The sequence below is a fragment of the Lathyrus oleraceus genome, chromosome 7 (assembly GCF_024323335.1).
Source record: "Lathyrus oleraceus cultivar Zhongwan6 chromosome 7, CAAS_Psat_ZW6_1.0, whole genome shotgun sequence".
Classification (NCBI taxonomy): Eukaryota; Viridiplantae; Streptophyta; class Magnoliopsida; order Fabales; family Fabaceae; genus Lathyrus; species Lathyrus oleraceus.
The window spans coordinates 164947349-164967572 of NC_066585.1; the positions used below are offsets into that span (position 1 = coordinate 164947349).

The 20224-nt window shown below is 34.8% G+C and overlaps 1 protein-coding gene across 1 annotated transcript; it reads left to right on the forward strand.

Annotated features, from left to right (window-relative positions):
- The first annotated feature begins 5738 nt into the window (after positions 1-5738).
- LOC127104045 (probable U3 small nucleolar RNA-associated protein 11) lies at positions 5739-10541 on the forward strand. Its single transcript, XM_051041261.1, has 8 exons — positions 5739-5988; positions 6073-6163; positions 6264-6355; positions 6442-6535; positions 6634-6713; positions 8872-8955; positions 10141-10240; positions 10321-10541. The coding sequence occupies exons 1-8, from the start codon at positions 5933-5935 to the stop codon at positions 10411-10413; spliced, it is 690 nt and encodes a 229-aa protein (XP_050897218.1). The 5' UTR covers positions 5739-5932; the 3' UTR covers positions 10414-10541.
- The last annotated feature ends 9683 nt before the right edge of the window (positions 10542-20224 follow it).

The following is a 20224-nucleotide window of genomic DNA, read 5'->3' on the forward strand; positions in this document are numbered from 1 at the left end:
AGCAACAACAGCATCATATAGTCATGTTATCATCATCATTAACACATTCTATCACAAAAGCATATCATTCATGCCACATAATCAAACACAGTATTATCACACTCTACTAATATCTATACCACTCAAAGCAACGGGAAATGATCCCTCGTATACCATGCATCAGCTAAGTTACCTCACTCAGCCGAAACAATAAAAATTGCTCAACAACAGTCCAGGAAAGACCACAATTCTGCCCATACGCGTATTGCCTATGCCCATACGCGTATTGCCCACGCCTGACCAATTCCATACGCGTATTGCCCATGTCCATACGCGTATGCTACGCGTATCACATTCCCATACGCGTACCAACAGAGACCAAAACACGTTCAAGACATCATCTTCCTCATCCATACGCGTATTGCCTAGTGCCATACGCGTACCAGCCATCTCATACGCGTATTGCCTAGTGCCATACGCGTATGACCAGAAACCAGATTTCCAGATCTGCAATGGCTTTCTCTGCTACGAGATCTATCCAAATTCATCCTTCCACAGTCTAAATTTCACACAAAATCACTCATATCATCTAATACAAACAGTTCCCTATTCGATTTCACAAATCCTAACATCATTGCATATAATTTCTACGAATTCCTTCGATTAAAATCCCAATTTCGTTCATCCAATATTTCACCATTTTCAGCATATTATTGTTTAATAAGGTTCAGACCCCTTACCTCTTTGGATTGAAGGAAGTTCTGAGCAATCTTTGGCCTTTTTCCTCTTTCTTCTCTTCCTCTTCAGCGTTTCCCCCTTTCTCTGACTCTGAGGCAAAAATACGTGAAACACTCTGAGTTCTCCCTTTGGCCTCTTATCAAATTTCCACTTTTACCCTTCCACTCTTCATATTCCATTTATTTTATTATTTAATTATTATTAAAATAAATAACACCTATAATAATAATAATAATAATAATAATTCCCGATATTATTTAATAATTCCTTTTACCTTCCAATAATCATATTAAATAATATTTAAGTTACTCTAACAATATTTGGGGTGTTACACCAAACATAAAAGTTGAAGTAGACATATTGAAATTGATCATGCAATTTGAATGGATTTCATATCATACAAAATGAGCAAGTTATGATCTTGGGAAGTTGACCTCCAAATTAGGGTTTAGACAACATGACCTATAATCTTTCACCATAAAAATGACTTTACAAGCAAAACTAGCTCTTGACCTCAACATGGAATTTGTTTGGAATGTCATTTAGAGTAACGTTTTTGTTGGAATCATTTTCATATGACAATTAGTGTAGGAGATAGGGTCTAGGGAACCCCAGTTTTGACTAGTTGAATTCCTCTGGTCAACCATCATGAACCAACTTGCTATATTGATATTCTCTTGACTTTTGGGACTCATGGAGGACCATATATGCACAAGATGATGAAATATGAAATATAACTTGAAATATTTGATCAATTGTTGAAGAAACTTGTTGAAGAAGTCACACAAGATACCTAGATGAATTAGGGCTTCCAAGGAAAACAAGCTTCAAACTCTTGATGATTTCTTGATCAAGATAACATGTGAAGAACATGGGGATCCATATATGATACTTAGAGCCATAGTAAACCATTTATTGATTGAGCTCATTGCATTGAGGGTCTTGAACTCTAGATATGAGCTTGATAGATCAAAGGTGAGCATACACACTACCTACAAAAGCAGTTAAACTATACAATGACATATTTTTAGTATTTTGGTTAGTAAATAAAGAAAAATGAAGTATGATACAATCAAATGTGCTTGGTGATCTCTCCCAATGCAAACCCAATGAATGAGGGGTATGCCAAGGTGTGATCCCAATGTTAATGCATATGATGAGAATAACATGAGGAATCTTAGGGTCAAAATTAGGGTCTTACATATCCCACTTAGAGATCCAATATTTTGATCGCCTCATAGGGCAACAAGGATCCAACTTTTTTATCGCCTTTGAGAGCGAGAAGGATCCTACTAAGGGATCTAACATTTTGATCACCTCGTAAGGCAACAAAGATCCCACTGAGGGATCCAACATTTTGATTGCCTCGTAGGACGACAATAATCCCACTTAGAGATCCAACATTTTGTTCGCCTCGTAGGACGGAAGGATCCCACTTAGGGATCCAATATTTTGATTGCCTCGTAGGAAAAAAAGGATGCCACTTAAGGATCCAACATTTTAATCTTCTTGTAGGACGACAAGGATCCCACTTTGGGATCCGAGATTTTGATCGCCTCTGAGGATCACATGGGTCCCACTTAGGGATCCAACATTTTGATCGCCACTGAGGGAAATCTTCTCCCTAACTTATAAATCTTTTGGAAAAGGGGAATAACTAGCAAGCACAGATTCTCTGAAATAATAAAAATTAGAGGCTTCATTAAAAACTCTCGCTTTATGCAAAACGCGAAAGAAAAATAATGCGCTCCCTAAAATAACATGTCCTTACAAACGATAGAGGTATAACCCTCGCATATGAAAATTACTAAATAAACTAACCAAATAGTAGTAAAGAAACAAATAAATGACAATAATTCAAGTGGTTCTAGAGGGCATTCCTTTTGGACCTTTAATCCTCAGTATCCTCACTGCTTTGAGGGGAGTCTCTTCACCTTTGCAGGTTTCTCCTAACGGCTTTATTCTTAAACCGACTCTTCTAACTTTTATGCCTAGTGTGCAGACCCTTTTTAGCTTGAAGCTATTTGCATAACATTTTCTGGCTATCTCCTGGTCTCCTTGGATAACTCCAACTCGCCAATCAGGGAGCGAGTACTTTATGCACAAATAAATAAGTAGACAAAATGATATCCAACTAGTTACAAGTTGGCCACCCTATAATCATATTGTAAAAAGGGCATTAATAACCAAATATATGACCTTAATTTATTTGGATTGGTCTTGCTCTCCAAATGTGGTCTTTAGTGTGATGTATCATTTTACTTGCACCTATTTTCCAGATAATCCACTTTGTAATTTCTTTAGTGTGACTTTCCCAACAATAATTTCTTTAGACACTTTGTAAATTGAGGGTATTTCATCAGATTATTGAGTCTCGCTTCTCCCTAAATATTCATTAATGATTCCATGGGATAATTTCACACAAAAAGCGCTCACAAACACCTTCCTAAATTCTTTGATTCCTTCAATATTAAATTCATTGGATATGTTGACAATGAACTCCTTGACCAATTTATCATAACAAGGACCAATGTATAACACATTATCCATTAGTACAAAATCCTTAAGAAAATTCATAATCTCTTGACAATGAAGAGCTTCTTTGTTAAGCTCTCTTTCAGGAGCATTTCTTATCTGAGAAACATATTTCCACTTCTGAACACTTGATTCAGAGTGAAATGACACATTATCCATGGGTAAGGAAGGTACATTCACAAGAATTATATTCCCTTCAATCTCTCTTGTTACAATGGGCTCAATATCCATGACATCTTCTTCATCATTTGTCTCAAAGTCATTTGTTTGAACAAACTTTCTCTTTAGGGATTTCTTCTCGGCAATTTTCTCTTCAACCTTTATTTTCTTATTCACATGCTTCTTTTGAGGAGTTTTATTATTTACCATCTCAATATTCTTCATGGAGGTTTTGAGAGGAACAACCTTCTCCTTCTTCTTTCCTTTTACCCCATCAACCACAACCTAATTATACTTTTCATCACAGTCACAATAGGTTCTTCACCAGTTTCAGTCTCTTCATCAACATGAACCAATTCTTTAGCCTTTTCCTGAGAATCCTTGTCTCGAGACTTGGTTACATTCTTAATGATTCTCTTTATTATGTTGGCAATGAGAACATCACCATCCTCATTAACTTCTTCATTCCTTTCACCTAGAATCTTAAACTCTTCATTTTGAGGAACCTCATCCCTCAAATCTTCACTAGACTCATGGTTTTCATTCAATATATTATACATATATGTATTAAAGACAAGAGTATCAATAGTTTCTTCATTAATGGGTTTAGTATGAGGATCGACATATGGTTCACCAAATGGTTCAACATGTGGTTCATCATGAGAATCAATGATGGTTCTAACTGGTTCAACAACATTCCCAATAGTGGTGGTACTAACTACATTAGCCACCTTGTCTTTAATCACAATCTCAACAAGCTTATTAATATGACTATACATAGATGTGTCTTTGTCGAATGAGCTTACCTTTTCAGACGATGAATTCTTCTTGGAGTTATAGTTCTTAGTTTTTGTCTTTGATATATCATCAAGCATAATTATTTGAAGAGGTATAACATCGTGTACCTCATCTTGTTCATCATGTTTGTTGCTTGACTCGAGATCCCTAAATTTCTTCATTGGTGATTTTTTCCCAACCTTGGCTCCAAGCATTTTGACCCCATAAGCATTTGTAAGATGTTTGGGTTCAAAAGTTTTAGCTTCTTCAGATTTTTTACTCATTTTCGTATGTGATTGAAGGACTTGAGATAAAGATAAATGAACCGATGTGGTAGAACAATAGAGAGCGACATGTTGTTTTTGCGTGTGAGGATGGAGTATATATGAGAAAATTTTAAATTGGAAGAGATTTTCCTTTTTATTCTTGCACGTCCCTTTGAATTAATTGCCATAAGATCTCACACATGCAAATACCATCATCACCCCTCAACTTTTCAAACTGAGTTGCATTTAAAGCTTTAGTGAAAGTGTCTCTTAGTTGTTTTACTTGTAGACCAAGAAAGTAAGCGAGACTTCCTATCAGATTCATCTCAAATTCAAAATTGTATTTGATGAACACATAGTCTGTGAGGGACCTATGTAGACATTATTAATATTTTTATATTATTTGTATATTATATGTATCATTACTTGAACATTTGGACCTCACAGTTTATTAGATAACATATCATCACTTTCATTATTGCAAGATGAACCTAACTTAACACATTACAATTAACTTACCTAACCACACAAAATTACATAACTTAACAAAAATAAATGCATGCAAAATCTAGACACTACCAAAATGATTATGGACGTTTCAACATCTTGATTATGTCATCAAAAAATCTATAAATTGTCGCATCAAACTCGATCGATCCCTTTGTTAGCCTACAATAATATTTTCTCCACATAACCTTTAAATCTCCATCTGTCTTCGACTCAATATGATTGTATTTCACTTTTTCATCAATATGAATGCATGGTGCACGAAACTCTATCTTACACCTTTCTATTCATAATATCGGATAACATATTACTCAATTTGGATCTCAGAAGAGCGAGACATCTGGTGTCCCCGTTGAAGTTCGCACATGCCATAAGAATACTGAGGCATCTTAAGATGTTCTTTTTAACAACACATGATCTCTATTTATACAAGTTTGAATTTACTTTGAATCACAGACAACTGTCAGTGCAATTACAACCATACAAAACTGTTGATAAAATCTCAACGGTTAAAATTACACTATTACATTTTTTTTAATTTCTCTAAAAGTCTGTTAAACGCATTATGTTTTAAAAAAAAAACAATAATTTAACACTACCAAAATTTTCAAAATTTTGCCTAAAATCTAATATAACATACATTTTTCCATATATTTTTTTTAATCGGTATAAATGTATACGAGACTTTTGCTTTATACCTAAAATTTATTTTTTCCACCGAATTTTTTAGTGCCCATTTTTAATTTTGTCAACAGTAATATATAATATAAATCTTAAAACAAAATTGGGGTAGTGCCGATTAAATTTGGGGTGGCAAGGAAAATTCTCGTAAGGTTGGGCTGTTGTTTTAAACCCTAGTAATAAACAATCAAACAAATTCGAAGACAGTAAACACCTGTGCCACCACCGCTCACGGCAGAACCCTAACAGGATCACGCACAGCTCCATTCTGAAGAGAACCTCTACACAGCATGTCGTCTCTGAGAAACGCCGTCCCCAGACCTGCTCACAAAGAGCGCCCCCAACCGTAACTCTCCCTCTCACTCTTCACCGCTATTCTCTTCGTATAAACTACCACACAATTTAACTCAATTTCATTTCTTCTCATTAGGTCTTCGAGGAGGAAATTCGGAGTGCTAGAAAAGCACAAAGACTATGTCGAACGTGCAAAAGCCTTTCACACGAAGCAGGACGCTTTGCAGGTACATCAATTCCACCCATTCTATGCAATATTTCACTTTTTATTTATTTATTTTTAATTTAAGCTTTTAATAAAATTTTTCCCTCCTGTTTCACTCACAGAAACTTAGGGAAAAAGCTGCAAACAGAAACGAGGATGAGTTTTATTTTAAGATGATTAAATCAAAAACTGTTCGTGGAGTTCATAGACCAGTGTAACAATTTTCTCTCATTTTTTTATACGGCTAGTTTGCTGGTTTCTGATTGTTGTCCAGCTTAAAATTTGGTTTTGGTTTTGTAGGAATGAGGATAACAAGTATACTCAAGAAGAACTTATATTGATGAAAACACAGGATATGGGATATGTTCTTCAAATGCTTCAAAGTGAGAAAAAGGTTGTTGAGTGTACTCAATTTTTTTCTTTGTTTTTTAATAATTGTTTATGCAAAAATTGGTAATGTTGTAACGTGGGTTTTACTGATTTTCCTTGCAGAAAGTTGAATCGCTATCTGCCACGCTGCACTCTACTGGTGAAAAGCCAATGAATAGTCATGTTTATTTTGCTGAGGACAGGTTTGAGTTTTGAACTGTATTTCTATAACTAGCATATGTTGTTTTTTCAATTTTCATGTGTATATAGTATCATATAAGATTGGTGTACTTAATGCTTTATGTGTTTCAACCTTGTCTATTTTGAGTTGTAGTTTTACATTTTTATTATTACCTTACAAATTAGAAGAATTCATTGCTCAAATTTGTTGGATGGTCTTTGTGAATGTTATGAGAACTTCATTCATCTTCAATGTCAAATCTGTACCATAGTTTATGCTTAATCTAGTGAGCTTGATTAGGCCATTGATGCATATTGATTAGTTGGAATCAATGATGTGAAAATTGAGATGCTACTTGGGACCAAGAGAGGGTTGAAATATCGTAACACGAGGATCATAGCACAAATTATGAGATCCTATCAGTAAGGGAAAACCATACTAACTTGTATTAGCCATCACATAGGCTACACCATTAGTTTTTTTAATGTTGCTTTAAATGGTTCCTTTTCTTAGTGTGAACCAAAACAATTTAAAAGAGAGTTTAAAAATGATTGCCAGTAGGGATTTTGAAGAATGAAATGCTTTCTGTTTCATAAATTCTAACTCTTACCCTTTCATAGACACTCCTATTTCACTCTCAACCAGATGAAATACATGTCAAACTTAGTAACTGCTGAGCGAACCGTTGCAACTGTAGCCGATTGATCACCAAACAGTCCAGTTTTTTGTTTGAAATCTTCAATTGGGAGATCAATCCAACTATGTTATCGATCCATTTCACTCTTAAATGAATGAAATTCATGTCAAACCCAGTTCCCGCAGAGCAAAACAATGCAGTTCTGGGTTTGAACCCCCATTAGAATCCCTTCACTGCGTTGTGTTTTGGTTTGAAGTGCAGTTGTAGTTGATTGATCACCAAATAATCCAGTTTTTTTTTTGAAGTCTTCAAGTTGGAGACCAATAGTGAATTTAGGAGATTAATGTAAGATGAGGTTAAGCTAAAGGCCTCTGCAGCATGCAATGCCTATGAAGATGTTTATCCCATATTTCATCAATGATATTCCATATGGGAGTTTAGCCATTAAAGGGAAAGAGCTGTATAAATTATAAAACTAAAAATATGTAAGACATTGCTTCTTAGTGACCCCATTGAATCCTGCTTGAATATTCTATTTGGCTTGGTCCATTTCTTCATAAACCTCAGGACTGGCTTCTCATCTTAATCTGCCATGCATATCACCCTAATTAGGAGAAAAACAAGCTCATGCAATTCACAATATTTATCAATAATCAGATTTTCCAGAAAGGTCCCGTCATTACTCTTTTGCAAGTTTACTAGACTCATTCTTTGGATGTGAACATATTAAATTAAGTAGCGATGCCTTGTTCTCATTCAAACATTCCAATGTCAATTGAGATGTGGCAAAAAGAAATGATTTTTTTTCTTGAATAAGTGTATGTCGTGGTCCGTCTATTGCTTACAGTCGTATGTTTGTGGAGTGTTATCTTCTCGAAATCCTTTAACATCAACCCAATGTTGGGATATTTTCATTAAAATATACCCTTCAACAAAGGCTAAGTATGTTTGGATTGGTGGTATGAGATGGAATGAAATGGAGTGGTAAATAATGAGATTTCATTGTTTGGAAATAATGGATGGAGCTGAATGGAACATGATAGAATCCATTTCATCCAATCCTTTAATTTTTATTCCATCTGATTTGGGGTGTATGCAATGGAATGAAGTAATTAGTTCGGTTCCATTGAGAACTAATTTGTTCGGTTCCGTTCCGCCAAATCATAACAAAATATCCAAACAATGGAATGAAATCTATGTTCCATTCCACCATGCTCCGTTCTATTCCATCAATCCAAACATAGCCTAAGAGACAACTGCAATTGTTTAATTTTTACAAATTATATTTAGTTAGTTTGGTTTAAATATATGTGCCAAGTTATTTGGATTTAGTCATATTAGAAGGTCCCTTCATTGGGCAAACCCATTGTTATTTTCAAATTATTGATCAATAAGTTATTGTTCCTTGTCTTCTCCCTTCTCCTCTCTTCAGTATTATTGTTATTTGTTATGTTGCATGCATGCAGTAGTAGTAGATTTATCCTCAGTCCTTAAATTTATTTTGAATGAATATATGTTTTTATCATCATCTATGGAAATGCAGGGAAGAGGCTAAAGAGTTAAAACTAAAACACTCAAAAAGAGAAATTCCAACCACTTCTGGTGATGTTCCTGCTAAGATTAAAAGGTACATCCCTACATCCTATTACACAACTTCTAAAAAAAAATGCCAGCTCTAATTTTTTTTAAAGGATATGGTTCTGTTCAATGCACTTTAAGACTGTTAATTTTGTAAATATCTTAACTTTAATAAATGCCTAAGTATTAGGATATTCTGTACACTAATGTGTTGGCTGAGCCGCTGCAATATTTTATTTGTTCTCTTCAATACACTTTAAGATTGTTAATTTTCTAAATATCTTAATTTTAATAAATGCCCAAGTATTAGGATGTTCTATACAGTAATGTGTTGGCTGAGCCACTGCACTGCAATTTTTTCATCTCCGACCCTTTGGTGGATTCATGATAACTCATGATTGATTAGCTTGATCTCTTTATGAAAATTTGTTTGGCTCATATTTATGGAAAAGAAGACCGTGATAATTACTATCTCCATGAAACTAAACAGCAACCGTACCCTATCCAAACACGGTTTCAGGCTGTGGTCATGAATGGAGTTTAACATCATATGTTTATTTAAATATATCTTGTTATGTCATTTATCATTGACACCAAAGATAACATTTGATAGACATGTGAAAACAGAAAAAAATAGAATGGTGCCAATATTTGATTTTAAGAGGGAGTACAAAATACCAATGTGCAACATGGAGATTCTTGAGGGTGGATGTGGATGATGCCCTCAGAGTTGACCCAGTAGGCTGATTTCACTGAGAAAGTAGGATAAACTAAGTCTGCATTGAAGGGATACACAGTGGTTAAGTTGAAGGTCAAAGAACAGCGGTGACATGCTTCATTCTTGATATTGTCAGCCAGCAGGTTAGCAGAAAGGGACAAATAGTGGTAGGTCTTGGGCAGTGCTTCATGGGAGCTTGGGTTTTAGGCGATCTGGTTTTATACTAATGAGGGAGCACTGCTGCACTGTATAGGTTTGAGGGACTTAGGAGATTGAGTGTTGTGGTAGATAATGTTGGCGGTTATAAGTAGGGACTTTTTAGTAATTTAAAAAAAAATACAGAACGCACTGTTTCTGTTAAAAACTCATTATTTAGTAATCATTAAAATGTCCTGTATTGTGATGTATCCGCTGCTAATTGCTTACAAAGACTGTTATTGTTTCGATTTGTTCTTTTTTCTCATCTTGATTTCTAGCACCATGTGGGATTTCAAGAATTTTTTGTGCTATGCACAGGAAAACAGAACGATCATACAAAGAGCTGGAAGCAAGGAAAACTAGAGTAAGCCAGCTGGAGAAAGTCTACATGGATATGGCACTGACGAAGGAGTTGCAGGTATTGATATTTCAGATTTCCTTAGCATGAACTCATTGTAGTATTACAGAATACTCAGGAAATATTCCGTATATGAACAGAAAAATGGTAGAAAGCGCAAATTACGTCCAGATGAAATTGTCAACCCAACCAATAGACCGGTTTACAAGTGGCGTGCTGAAAGAAAGCGCTGAAAGAGTTGATAAAATGTTGAGCTGATTTTTTTGTTTTGCCTTTTATCATCTTGTTGTATAATGATTAATTACTTCCATCTTGGGGCCGAAGTTTGAGAATTAAGACATTTTAATTTATTTGTCTATAATTTTTGGAGGTAATTTCAATCAAATCAATGGTAAGTACTGTATAATCTTAAGGAAAATGCTAACGATTGCCTAACGTGACCCTAGAGGCACCCTGGAAGGCACGTATTTAATGGATTGGAAATTGGAAATTGAAATGGTTAATTTTTTTATAAAATATTTTTTTTATTTGGAATCCTTTAAAAGTGTCCACCCTAATCTTAATTATTTCACTTTAAACTTTAAAGAAAACTTCATTCTGGTTTGAATTCTATATTTATGAACTAAAATTTATATAAACAAAATGAGTTCTTAAATTTAGGTCTTCGGTATTAGTAGTTAGGTTCCCAACAGTGCTGCCTGCTGTGCCCAAACAGCTCCTCTTAGTTTTTTTAAGTTCTGTTTGTTTTAAAATAATTTTTATAATATAATATAATTTTGTGTCAAAAAAATTTACAAATAAAATTTACATAAAAATTTAAAGGAAAATGATTTGAATAGGTATTTTTATTTTAGATGTTTTATTGTTAAAACTTTTTTATATTAAAATTTTAAAAAATTATTTAATTCTGAAATTATTTTAGATAGTTTTTTTTATAAAAATTAATTTTTAGATGTTTTTTTAGAAAAATTGTAATTCAACATGTTTTAATCGAATTTTTATGTTATAGCGTGTTAAAATTAAAATTTTAATTTAAAAAAAATATATAATATTTTTTATAATATTTTAAAAAATAGTTTTATAGAACTCATTTATAAAAATATAAAAAAAGTTATTTATTTTAAAACGAAAACAATCATGCACATAATCTACTACCTAATCAAAACAATTATTGTATAATTCTATTACTCTAACTAGATTAATTTATAAATAGATAAATAAAATTTCTGCTAGAACCACCCAACAATCACTTCTACTACCTAATCAAAACAATTCTAGTATAATACTATTACTATAACTAGATTAATTTATAAATAAATTAATATAAGTTCTGCTAGAAACACCGCATTTAAAAAAAATGGTAAACAAAGTTAACCGATATGAGTTTCATTTCTTTCTCTTTCTAAAAATTATTAATGTAAGACTTAGATGGATATCTTACCTCTCTTCAACAAGCATTGTTTAAATTAAGGGGTGTATATAGGTAGAATAAATTTAATAAATTCGATAAAATTCATTTAAATCGACTTAAAATATTAGTGTTAGATTGGGTTATTGGGTGAACAATGTTTTTGAAAGTAAAAAATCATCCAAAATAATTGGATTATAGACATTTTGTCACTGTTTAGTCCTTCAACAAGTGTTTGAACTAGAAGTGTAAATCCAATAAATATAGGGAAACTCATCCAAATCGATCCAAAAAATGGGTTGGATAAAGTTATCGGGTGAACATGATTTTAAAAAATAAAAAATCATTCAAAATTAGGGAAATGCTCTTTCCGCACCTGCGGATGCTCCCACGCCATCATAAAAAGTCCAGACTGACCCTAGAGTCCGGAGATGCATCTCCGGATGCATCTATTTTAATCATTTCTTAGATCAAATTGAAGAGGTATCCACATTGTGTCAAAAATTGATTCGGAGATGCATCTTTGTATGTAAATGCATCTTTGTAAACACCATTTATTCAAAAGTTAGTGGGTGATCCGAGATGCATCTTCAGACGCTTTTGTTTCATATCCCGCGCCAAAATACCTTTTCCACTTCCTTCTTGTTCATTTTCTGCTAAAAAAATTATCTTCTTCCTCTTAAGCTTTTGAGCTCTCTACCCCATTCAAGCTTCTCTTTGTAGCAAAGTTCTACCGTTTGAGTTCTAACTCCTCCTTTCCAGCATCTCAGAACTCATACATTCAATTTGATTTGGTAAGTTTTAAATTTTCATCTCTATTTATGTTTTGATTTGTAGTTAGTTGTTTAAGCTATATTAGTTGTGTTAGGTACATTAGATAGTAGTGTAAACGATTTTGGTAGGCTAGAAGAACATGCATTGAGGTATTTTTAGAATGTTAGGGCATAAATGGCGTATCTTCCATGACTGAGACAATCACAGGTTTGTCCGAAGATGCATCTCCGAATTTGCTCTGCATTATTTTCGGAGATGCGTCTCCGAATTGGACTCAGGCAAAAAATTGGTTGATTTTGTGGAATCTGTGAATTTGTCCTGACATGTTATTTATATCTATCTCTTTTTCTAACGCATGTGCAATGGCTGAAAACAACACTGACTGAATGAGGCTCGGGCATGTGTCCTAAATCGCGTCGGTACGACGGAAGAGGGCCGAAACGAGTTGCTGATAACTCATTTGACATTGCATTTACTTCGCATCCTCGAGGTTCCCAGACGTCTGGTTCTCGTAACCGACTCTCTCAGGCATATGATGCAACACATCATGAAGTTCCTGACACCCCTGAAGTCCCTGAAGCGTAGGAGGAAGCCGTTATCGATGCTCCTTTAAAGAGTTACCCAGGAGACCCATTTAACACATCCTTACTTCATCTATATGCCGACCATGCTGCTAGACATGTATGAGAATGAGGTATATTTATTTTCTTTTGAAATTCATATGTTTTCAACTAATTAAATCGACGGTGATGGTAATATTTTCTTTTGACAGGAATATACACGTTTGAAATCTATAAACCACAACAGGAAGATATTAGAGCTTACACAACCCATTACTTTGTGGTTCATTGATGTTATCCGTTATTCCGGTCTTACTGGTTTATGTTCTTCTGCTTACATGGCCATAAACCATGACATGCAGGCGGATTTTGCAAAGAAATGACATTCAGAAACGTAATCTTTCCACTTTCCTATAGGAGAGATGACCATCACCTTGGATGACGTCTCATGCCTCCTGTATCTTCTCATTAGGGGGAGATTACTGGACCACAGGAGGATGAGGCTAGAGGAAGTTATCAATATGATGGTCACCCATTTGGGTGCTGACCCTGGTTAGGTCGCCAAGGAGGTAACTGGCACTATATGTGCTCATGCTAGGTTTAGTTTTTTAAAAAAACTTTATAAAAAATTGCAGGGGCCTTTGGATGCCGAAGGTGATGATGTGCACGTTGAGTATCACCGACACTGCGTATTTAGGTGTCACCTCTCGTTCCTTGTTGACACGTACATGTTTGTGGACAAAAGTGCAACCTATATTGATGTGGTTTACCTTAGGTACATCATCAATCTGACTTCAATTCACAAGTACAAGTGGGGGGCACCTATTTGGTCTACATGTGAGCTCTACAATAATATTCGAGTATTTGGGAAGGGAATACGTCTAAACCCAATCACCTTCTTTTCCATTCTAGTTTATTATGAAAATGGTTTTGAAAATGGACGACTTAATATTGGATCAAGTGTTCGAATTTGATTTACCAAAGGATTTGAATTAAGTGGGATAGACACTCGACGTTGCATTCCATTTGGATTAGATTTGAAAAATAGACCACTTGACGTTGGATCAAGGATTTTTATTCTTGCCTTTTGAAATTGATTCACTTTTAGGTCAAAATTATTTAATCGAGAGATTCACACTTAAATGAAGAAATGCTACATGACTGATATTAAGATAATTAATTAATTGGTCACCAAACATACAATTGACCAATTAATCATACAATATAATCATTTAAAATAATTCTAAATAACTATCATGCAAATCAATAATCAATATTGAGGCAAAATAATTGACTAATTAGCAAATTAAATATTCAATTAAACCCAAAATTAATTAACTAAATAAAGCCAAAATCAATTGCCAAATATCTAGCCCATTATCATAATTAAAATAAGCGAGATCAATCAAGAAAAATAATTAGGAGGTCTTAATTAATTAAAATTGATCAATAATATTACCCTAAAAATCTGATTGAAACCTAAGTTCTAAATTGATTTTATTCATTTTTAGTTAATTTCTAAAAGAATATTAAATCTAAAATGAAGGATTAACATCCAAACCAAGAAATTAATGTCCTAATTAAAGTCTAGGTATTTTGGTTTTTTTTACTGATATATTGTGATATTAATCTCTGGAGTTAGTGCTAATTAGCATAACTATACCTAATTGTCTAATTAAACCACTAATTAACCAAGAAATAAAAACCAATTAAGTTATGGGCCAAGAGTGTGCATGGAATCTGGGAGGTATAATAGCAAAACCCATGGGTTGTTGACATCTTGCAGATAATAAAGAATAGAGTTTGGTTGCTATGAGTGGAAGATAGTTTCTTGGAGCTCATCTTCATTTAATTTATCATTATCCTTTTTAGTTAGTTAAATGCTATGATCTCTAACATCAAGAACATAGCGTTTTTATTATATTTTGAGTTATTGTTGAATTATGAGGTTTAAAGCCTAATACTTTATTTGCAAAATTTGATTCTGAAGTTTTATTATGTTAATTCAGATGTATGTTGTTAAATGTTTTTGAAAGCTTTTAGATGGTTGTCGTAGTGACACCTTAAATTGTCGATTAAATATTTTCATATGAGTTTATAGGTTTAGGGTGTTACATAGTGGTATCAGAGCAGGCCGGTCCATCCAACCAGGTTTTTTTATAACTTTGTATGTTCCTTGGTATGCGACATGTGTGTGTAAAATTATTAGTACTCATTTGTTTTTCTAACCGCTTAACAACAAGGACAAAATTAAAACGAGTGAGGAAGAAGCTTCTGCTTCTCTAAGATGTTTCAAGTGTAGAGGATTGGTTCAACATGTCGTTGATTACAAGAGTGCAGGTGTTATTGAGGCTATGTTATTTCTTGAATCTGAGGGGAGTACGAAGTCGAGTTTCATGACCGCGAGACGGGTAGGGATGTCCTTGAAAGAGAGTGCTCAAGTTTTCATGGTGCTCGCGTCCTTGAGAGGGGGGGGGGGGAGAGAGAATGATTATAGCTCTACCTATTGTGTGTGAGTTTCCTGAAGTGTTCCCATATGACATTAGTGATTTGCTTCTAGAGCGTGAGGTGGAGTTTGCTATAGACTTAGTACCTGATACTAGTCCTGTGTCAATGGCGCCGTATATGTTGTATGCTTCAGAGCTGAGTGGGCTGAAGAAACAATTAGAAGATATAAATGAGAATAAGTTTGTTTGACCAAGTGTTTCCCTGTGGGGAGCGCCAATGCTACTAGTTAAGAAGAAAGATGGTAGCATGTGTAACACCCTTCTAAATACCCCAAATATTTAATTAAAACAACAGCATATAAATCAATATCAGAGTAATCATGCACCAAGGGTGTCACATAATACTTCACATAATTCACCGTAAAAATCAGTCATGCTCATTATTTAATCCAACATGAACACTTCTTTAAAAATTCGCAGCGGATAGAAACATTCAACATCTGTAATATCTTAAAATTAACATTTATTCAACAAATAAAACATCCCGTCCCGATGTTACATCTATCAGAGCATGACCCACTAAAACCACTCTAGACTTCAAGCACTAGCTTCTACTCAACTCACTGCTCGTTACCTGAAAAATATAACTGTAAGGGTGAGTTCCTCAATCGATATAACAAATATTATAAATCATCATGTTATGTTAAGTAACTTTACACGTTAATCACCCACATCATATCATGCATTCGGTAGCAGCATATTCAACTCAACATCATATTCAAACACAACGTAAATGCAACTCAAATGAGACTCGACTCTTCATGCATGTGGTACCATTTGGAGTAAAACTCCCAACTTAAAATCATTGCCAGTTTAGTGGGCATCAAGGCATAAGCCTTCAACTTTCAACTTAAAATTTTTGCCAATCCAGGCCAACGTGGTGTGAGCAAAAGCCCCATAATTTTGCCAATCCAGGCCAACGTGGTGTGAGCAAAAGCCCCGACTTAATGCATATGAATGTATATGGCATGTACGACTTGAAAGTTCAACAACATAATAACAACGACAACATAACAGCTTTTTCAGCAACAACAACTTAAAAATCAACTTTGGCTCATCAGCCTACAACTCAGCATTTTCAACAAAACAACTTATATTCAACTTTGGCTCATCAGCCTACAACTTAATATTTTCCACAAAAACAACTTATCAACATATTTGCATCAACATTTCGCAACATAGACTCCACGAATTTATTTATCACAATTGGATACAATAGGCCAATCACCAATTACACTTACATCATAAAAATCAACCATTTTTACATACTGCAACAGTGTTAACCGGTTAACGCGATAGGTTAACCGGTTAACGCAGGAAAATTACACTTCCAGGCAAAACGCAACAGTGTTAACCGGTTAACGCTATAGGTTAACCGGTTAACGCAGGCAAAACTCAACATTTTTCACAATTTATAACAGTGTTAACCGGTTAACACCCTGGGTTAACCGGTTAACGCAGGCGAAACAGCAGTTCTTGCGCTAACACAAGGCAGAATGCAGAGTTTCCGCATTTTCCGCCGTTGGAGGACTTCCGGACCTCCGATTCAACTTCCGTAAAAAGCTATACGCTCAGAAATTCACAATACACTCAAACACAAATTCAATTTCAGCTTTAATACAACTTATTCAACATAATTTCTCAGCATTCTAAATCCCAATTAGGGTCAATCGACGGCTTATCACTACCCATTACATGTTAATCGATAATACCCATTAAACGACGATAAACCCCCCTTACCTTAACAATCCGGCAACTCTTCGAGCTTCAAGCTTTTCCGTTCTCCAACCTTTGCTCTACAGCTCTTTGCCCTTTTCCTCTTCTCTGCAGCTTCTCAGTTTTCACGTAAAAAAACCTTTTCCAAAAATGAAAACCTTTTCTCTTATTCCACTTATATATTTTCCAATAATAATTATTATTCCAAAATAATAATAATAATCCAATAATTCAATTTATTTAATTAAATTATTAAATATATTATTAACTTAATTAAATAATTCTTTTACTTTATTTGGGGTGTTACAGCATGAGGTTGTGTATTAACTATCGACAATAGGACAACGTTACTATCAAGAACATGCACCATATCTTGAGAATCGGTGATCTAGTGCATCTGTTGGTTAGTGTTTGCGTATTCAGTAAGATTGATTTGCGGTCAGATTATCATTAGATTTGAGTGAATCCATAAGATATTCCGAAGAATGCGTTCAGAATGAGATATGGTCACTATGAGTATTTTATGATGTCATTTGGTGTGTCTAATGCGTTAGACGTGTTTATGGAATATATGAATAGGATTTTTCATCCTTATCTAGATCATTTTGTGGTTGTGTTTATCGATGATGTATTGATATATTTTAAGTCTGATGAAGAGCATGTGGATCATCTGAAAGTTGTGTTACAGAACTTGAAAGAAAAGAAGTTATATGCAAAGTTATCTAAGTGTATCAAGTTTGAGAGTGAATTATGTCCAGAAATTAAGCAATTCATTGGGTACCAATATGTTCTTTAGTTCTTTGTGCTGGTTAATAAGTGTAGGGTCTACAATTAAGATAGTCGTGCTATATCTACTCACTATAATATTTCTAATGATAATAAAAGTGGAAAAAATTATCGCGAAAAGCCTTATGTGACTTTAACTGATATGGGAAATAACAGTTTCATCAGAGGACCTCAGATGGGAAAAAGACAAGTGAGGGATGTACTCATACTTATCTTAAGTGTTTCAAGTGTGAACAAATGGGTCATCATGCTTTATAATGTACTGCTATTAAGTGTTTAAAATGTGGGAAACTGGGATATCATGCTAATGATTGCATGGGTGGTGTGGTGACATATTTCAACTGTGGAGAGAAAGGTCATATTCATACTCAGTGCCAGAATCCAAAAAAAGCTCAATCGGGTGGAAAGGTATTTGCTTTGAGTGGAACGAAGACTTCCGGGTCCAATAACTTGATTTGAGGTACGTGTTTCACATTGATATCTCTTGTGTTGCAAACTTTGTTAACAGTAGTGTAACACCTCAAATTTGCACCTATCATTGTACGTACATTCTCATATTAGGTCATAACATAACATGGTCCACTGCATAGCATTGCATTGTCCCCTTTGCCCCAAGTGCAAGTCATCAGAAGAATTAGGTCAAACTGGTCAGGAGATCAGTCAGTCAAGCAAGCAAGTGCATTTCTCAAGGAGCCAAGGCCTCAGGGTTGGTCCAACATGTTCGCATGACTTGGGGATCCATTTGAAGTGTTTAGGGCAAAGATTGGATGTTCAGAAGTCATCAGTCAATGCACAGTTTGCCAGAAACCCTAAAAAGTCAAACTTGGTCAACTGTGTCTGATTTTATGGTTTTGATGGTTGGATTTGGTTTGAGAGAGCTCATTCATGTCCATATAGGCCTCATATATCTTGTCAAACACCATCATGGAAGAATTTGAAGCCAGATCAGAAATTTCCAAAAATGGAAACTGGACCTGTAATTGAAACCTGCCCAAAATGGAAAGTCTTGATCCTCAAACTTACATCATGATACAAGCTTCAAATGAATTTTTTCCCAACATGAAAGTTGAAGATCTTGTTCTCCCATTTCCAAAAAGTCCAAGAACTCTCAATTCCCATGTATGGTTGGCAAGTTATGATCAATTCATTTTCAAAAATTCTTGAACTTCAAAAGGCCATATCTCTCAAACCATTTGGCCAAATTGGGTGGGGTTTTTTCCTACAAGTCACACTTGATCCCCTCTTTCCAAAAATGTAACTTTCATTCACCAAAACTTCACCAAGCAAAATGGCCTTTTTGAACTTGCCTTAATTAATTTCAAGTGAGTTGAATTTTGACTTTTCAAAATAATCATTTTTAAACCATTTGGCCATTTGAAATAGTTCAGAAATGTGGTTTATGACTTGTTGCAAGCCCATTTTTATGCAGTACACATAGCCATCACCTAGTTGCTTGAAAATTGGAAAGAAAGTACACTTTTCACCCACTCTACTCCATATTTTCATGAACCATCATTAGTACCACAAAACAGCAGATATATTCATGATTTTCTGTCACTTAGAAACCCTAGTTGCAGCCTAAAAACACAGAAAAACTCACTCTCTAAAAATCTCATTTTCTTGCCACTTTCAAAATCTGTCAACATTGGCCAAAGAACTGAACCTTGCCTTGCTTAATACAACATCCATACAACATTGTGGACCTGTTTCAACCATCATTCTCCAGCTGGAAGGCCATCTACACGACTGTTTTTTCCAAAATATCATCAATGGCAGAGTTTGGTTAAAGCTATTGCAAGTTGTTTCAAGCCAAACAACCTTCACCAACCATCATTTGGAGGACCATAAAGCATCTGTTTCACCATTAAACCACCAAAACAACACTGTTTCACTTTTTTCTTCAAAAACAAGTAAGGATTCGAATCTCTCATTTCTTGAAATGATGCTATGCTTTGTGTAGAGCTTGCCTTGCTGATTATTCTGCTCTTTGAATCGTGATGATTGGTTGAGTATTTAGAGAGATATGGTGAAATGAACTTTGATGTCTAAATGTTATCTTGCTTGTTCCTTCCATTCTTGCATGATTTAAGCTTAATGGTTGCTGGAATATTGGTGTGCATTGCTTGACGTTTCGATTGGTGTGTTGGATTCAAGTTTCTGGGAAAAATTCTTCATCGTGATGAACACGTTCACTGTAGCATGAACAAACCCTAGCTTTGCCCAGAAATTTCACGTTTGGCTGTTGCTGTTTCGTTTCTGCGCATGATTTTACTGTTCCAGCCCCCATGAGCCA

What these genes read in the sequence shown, in the direction of transcription:
- LOC127104045 (XM_051041261.1), top strand. Translation starts at nt 5,933, where the DNA reads ATGTCGTCTCTGAGAAACGCCGTCCCCAGACCTGCTCACAAAGAGCGC. An exon ending in CGAAGCAGGACGCTTTGCAG is followed by an intron (nt 6,164 to 6,263) that starts GTACATCAATTC and finishes TTTCACTCACAG; the next exon opens with AAACTTAGGGAAAAAGCTGC. An exon ending in CGTGGAGTTCATAGACCAGT is followed by an intron (nt 6,356 to 6,441) that starts GTAACAATTTTC and finishes TTGGTTTTGTAG; the next exon opens with GAATGAGGATAACAAGTATA.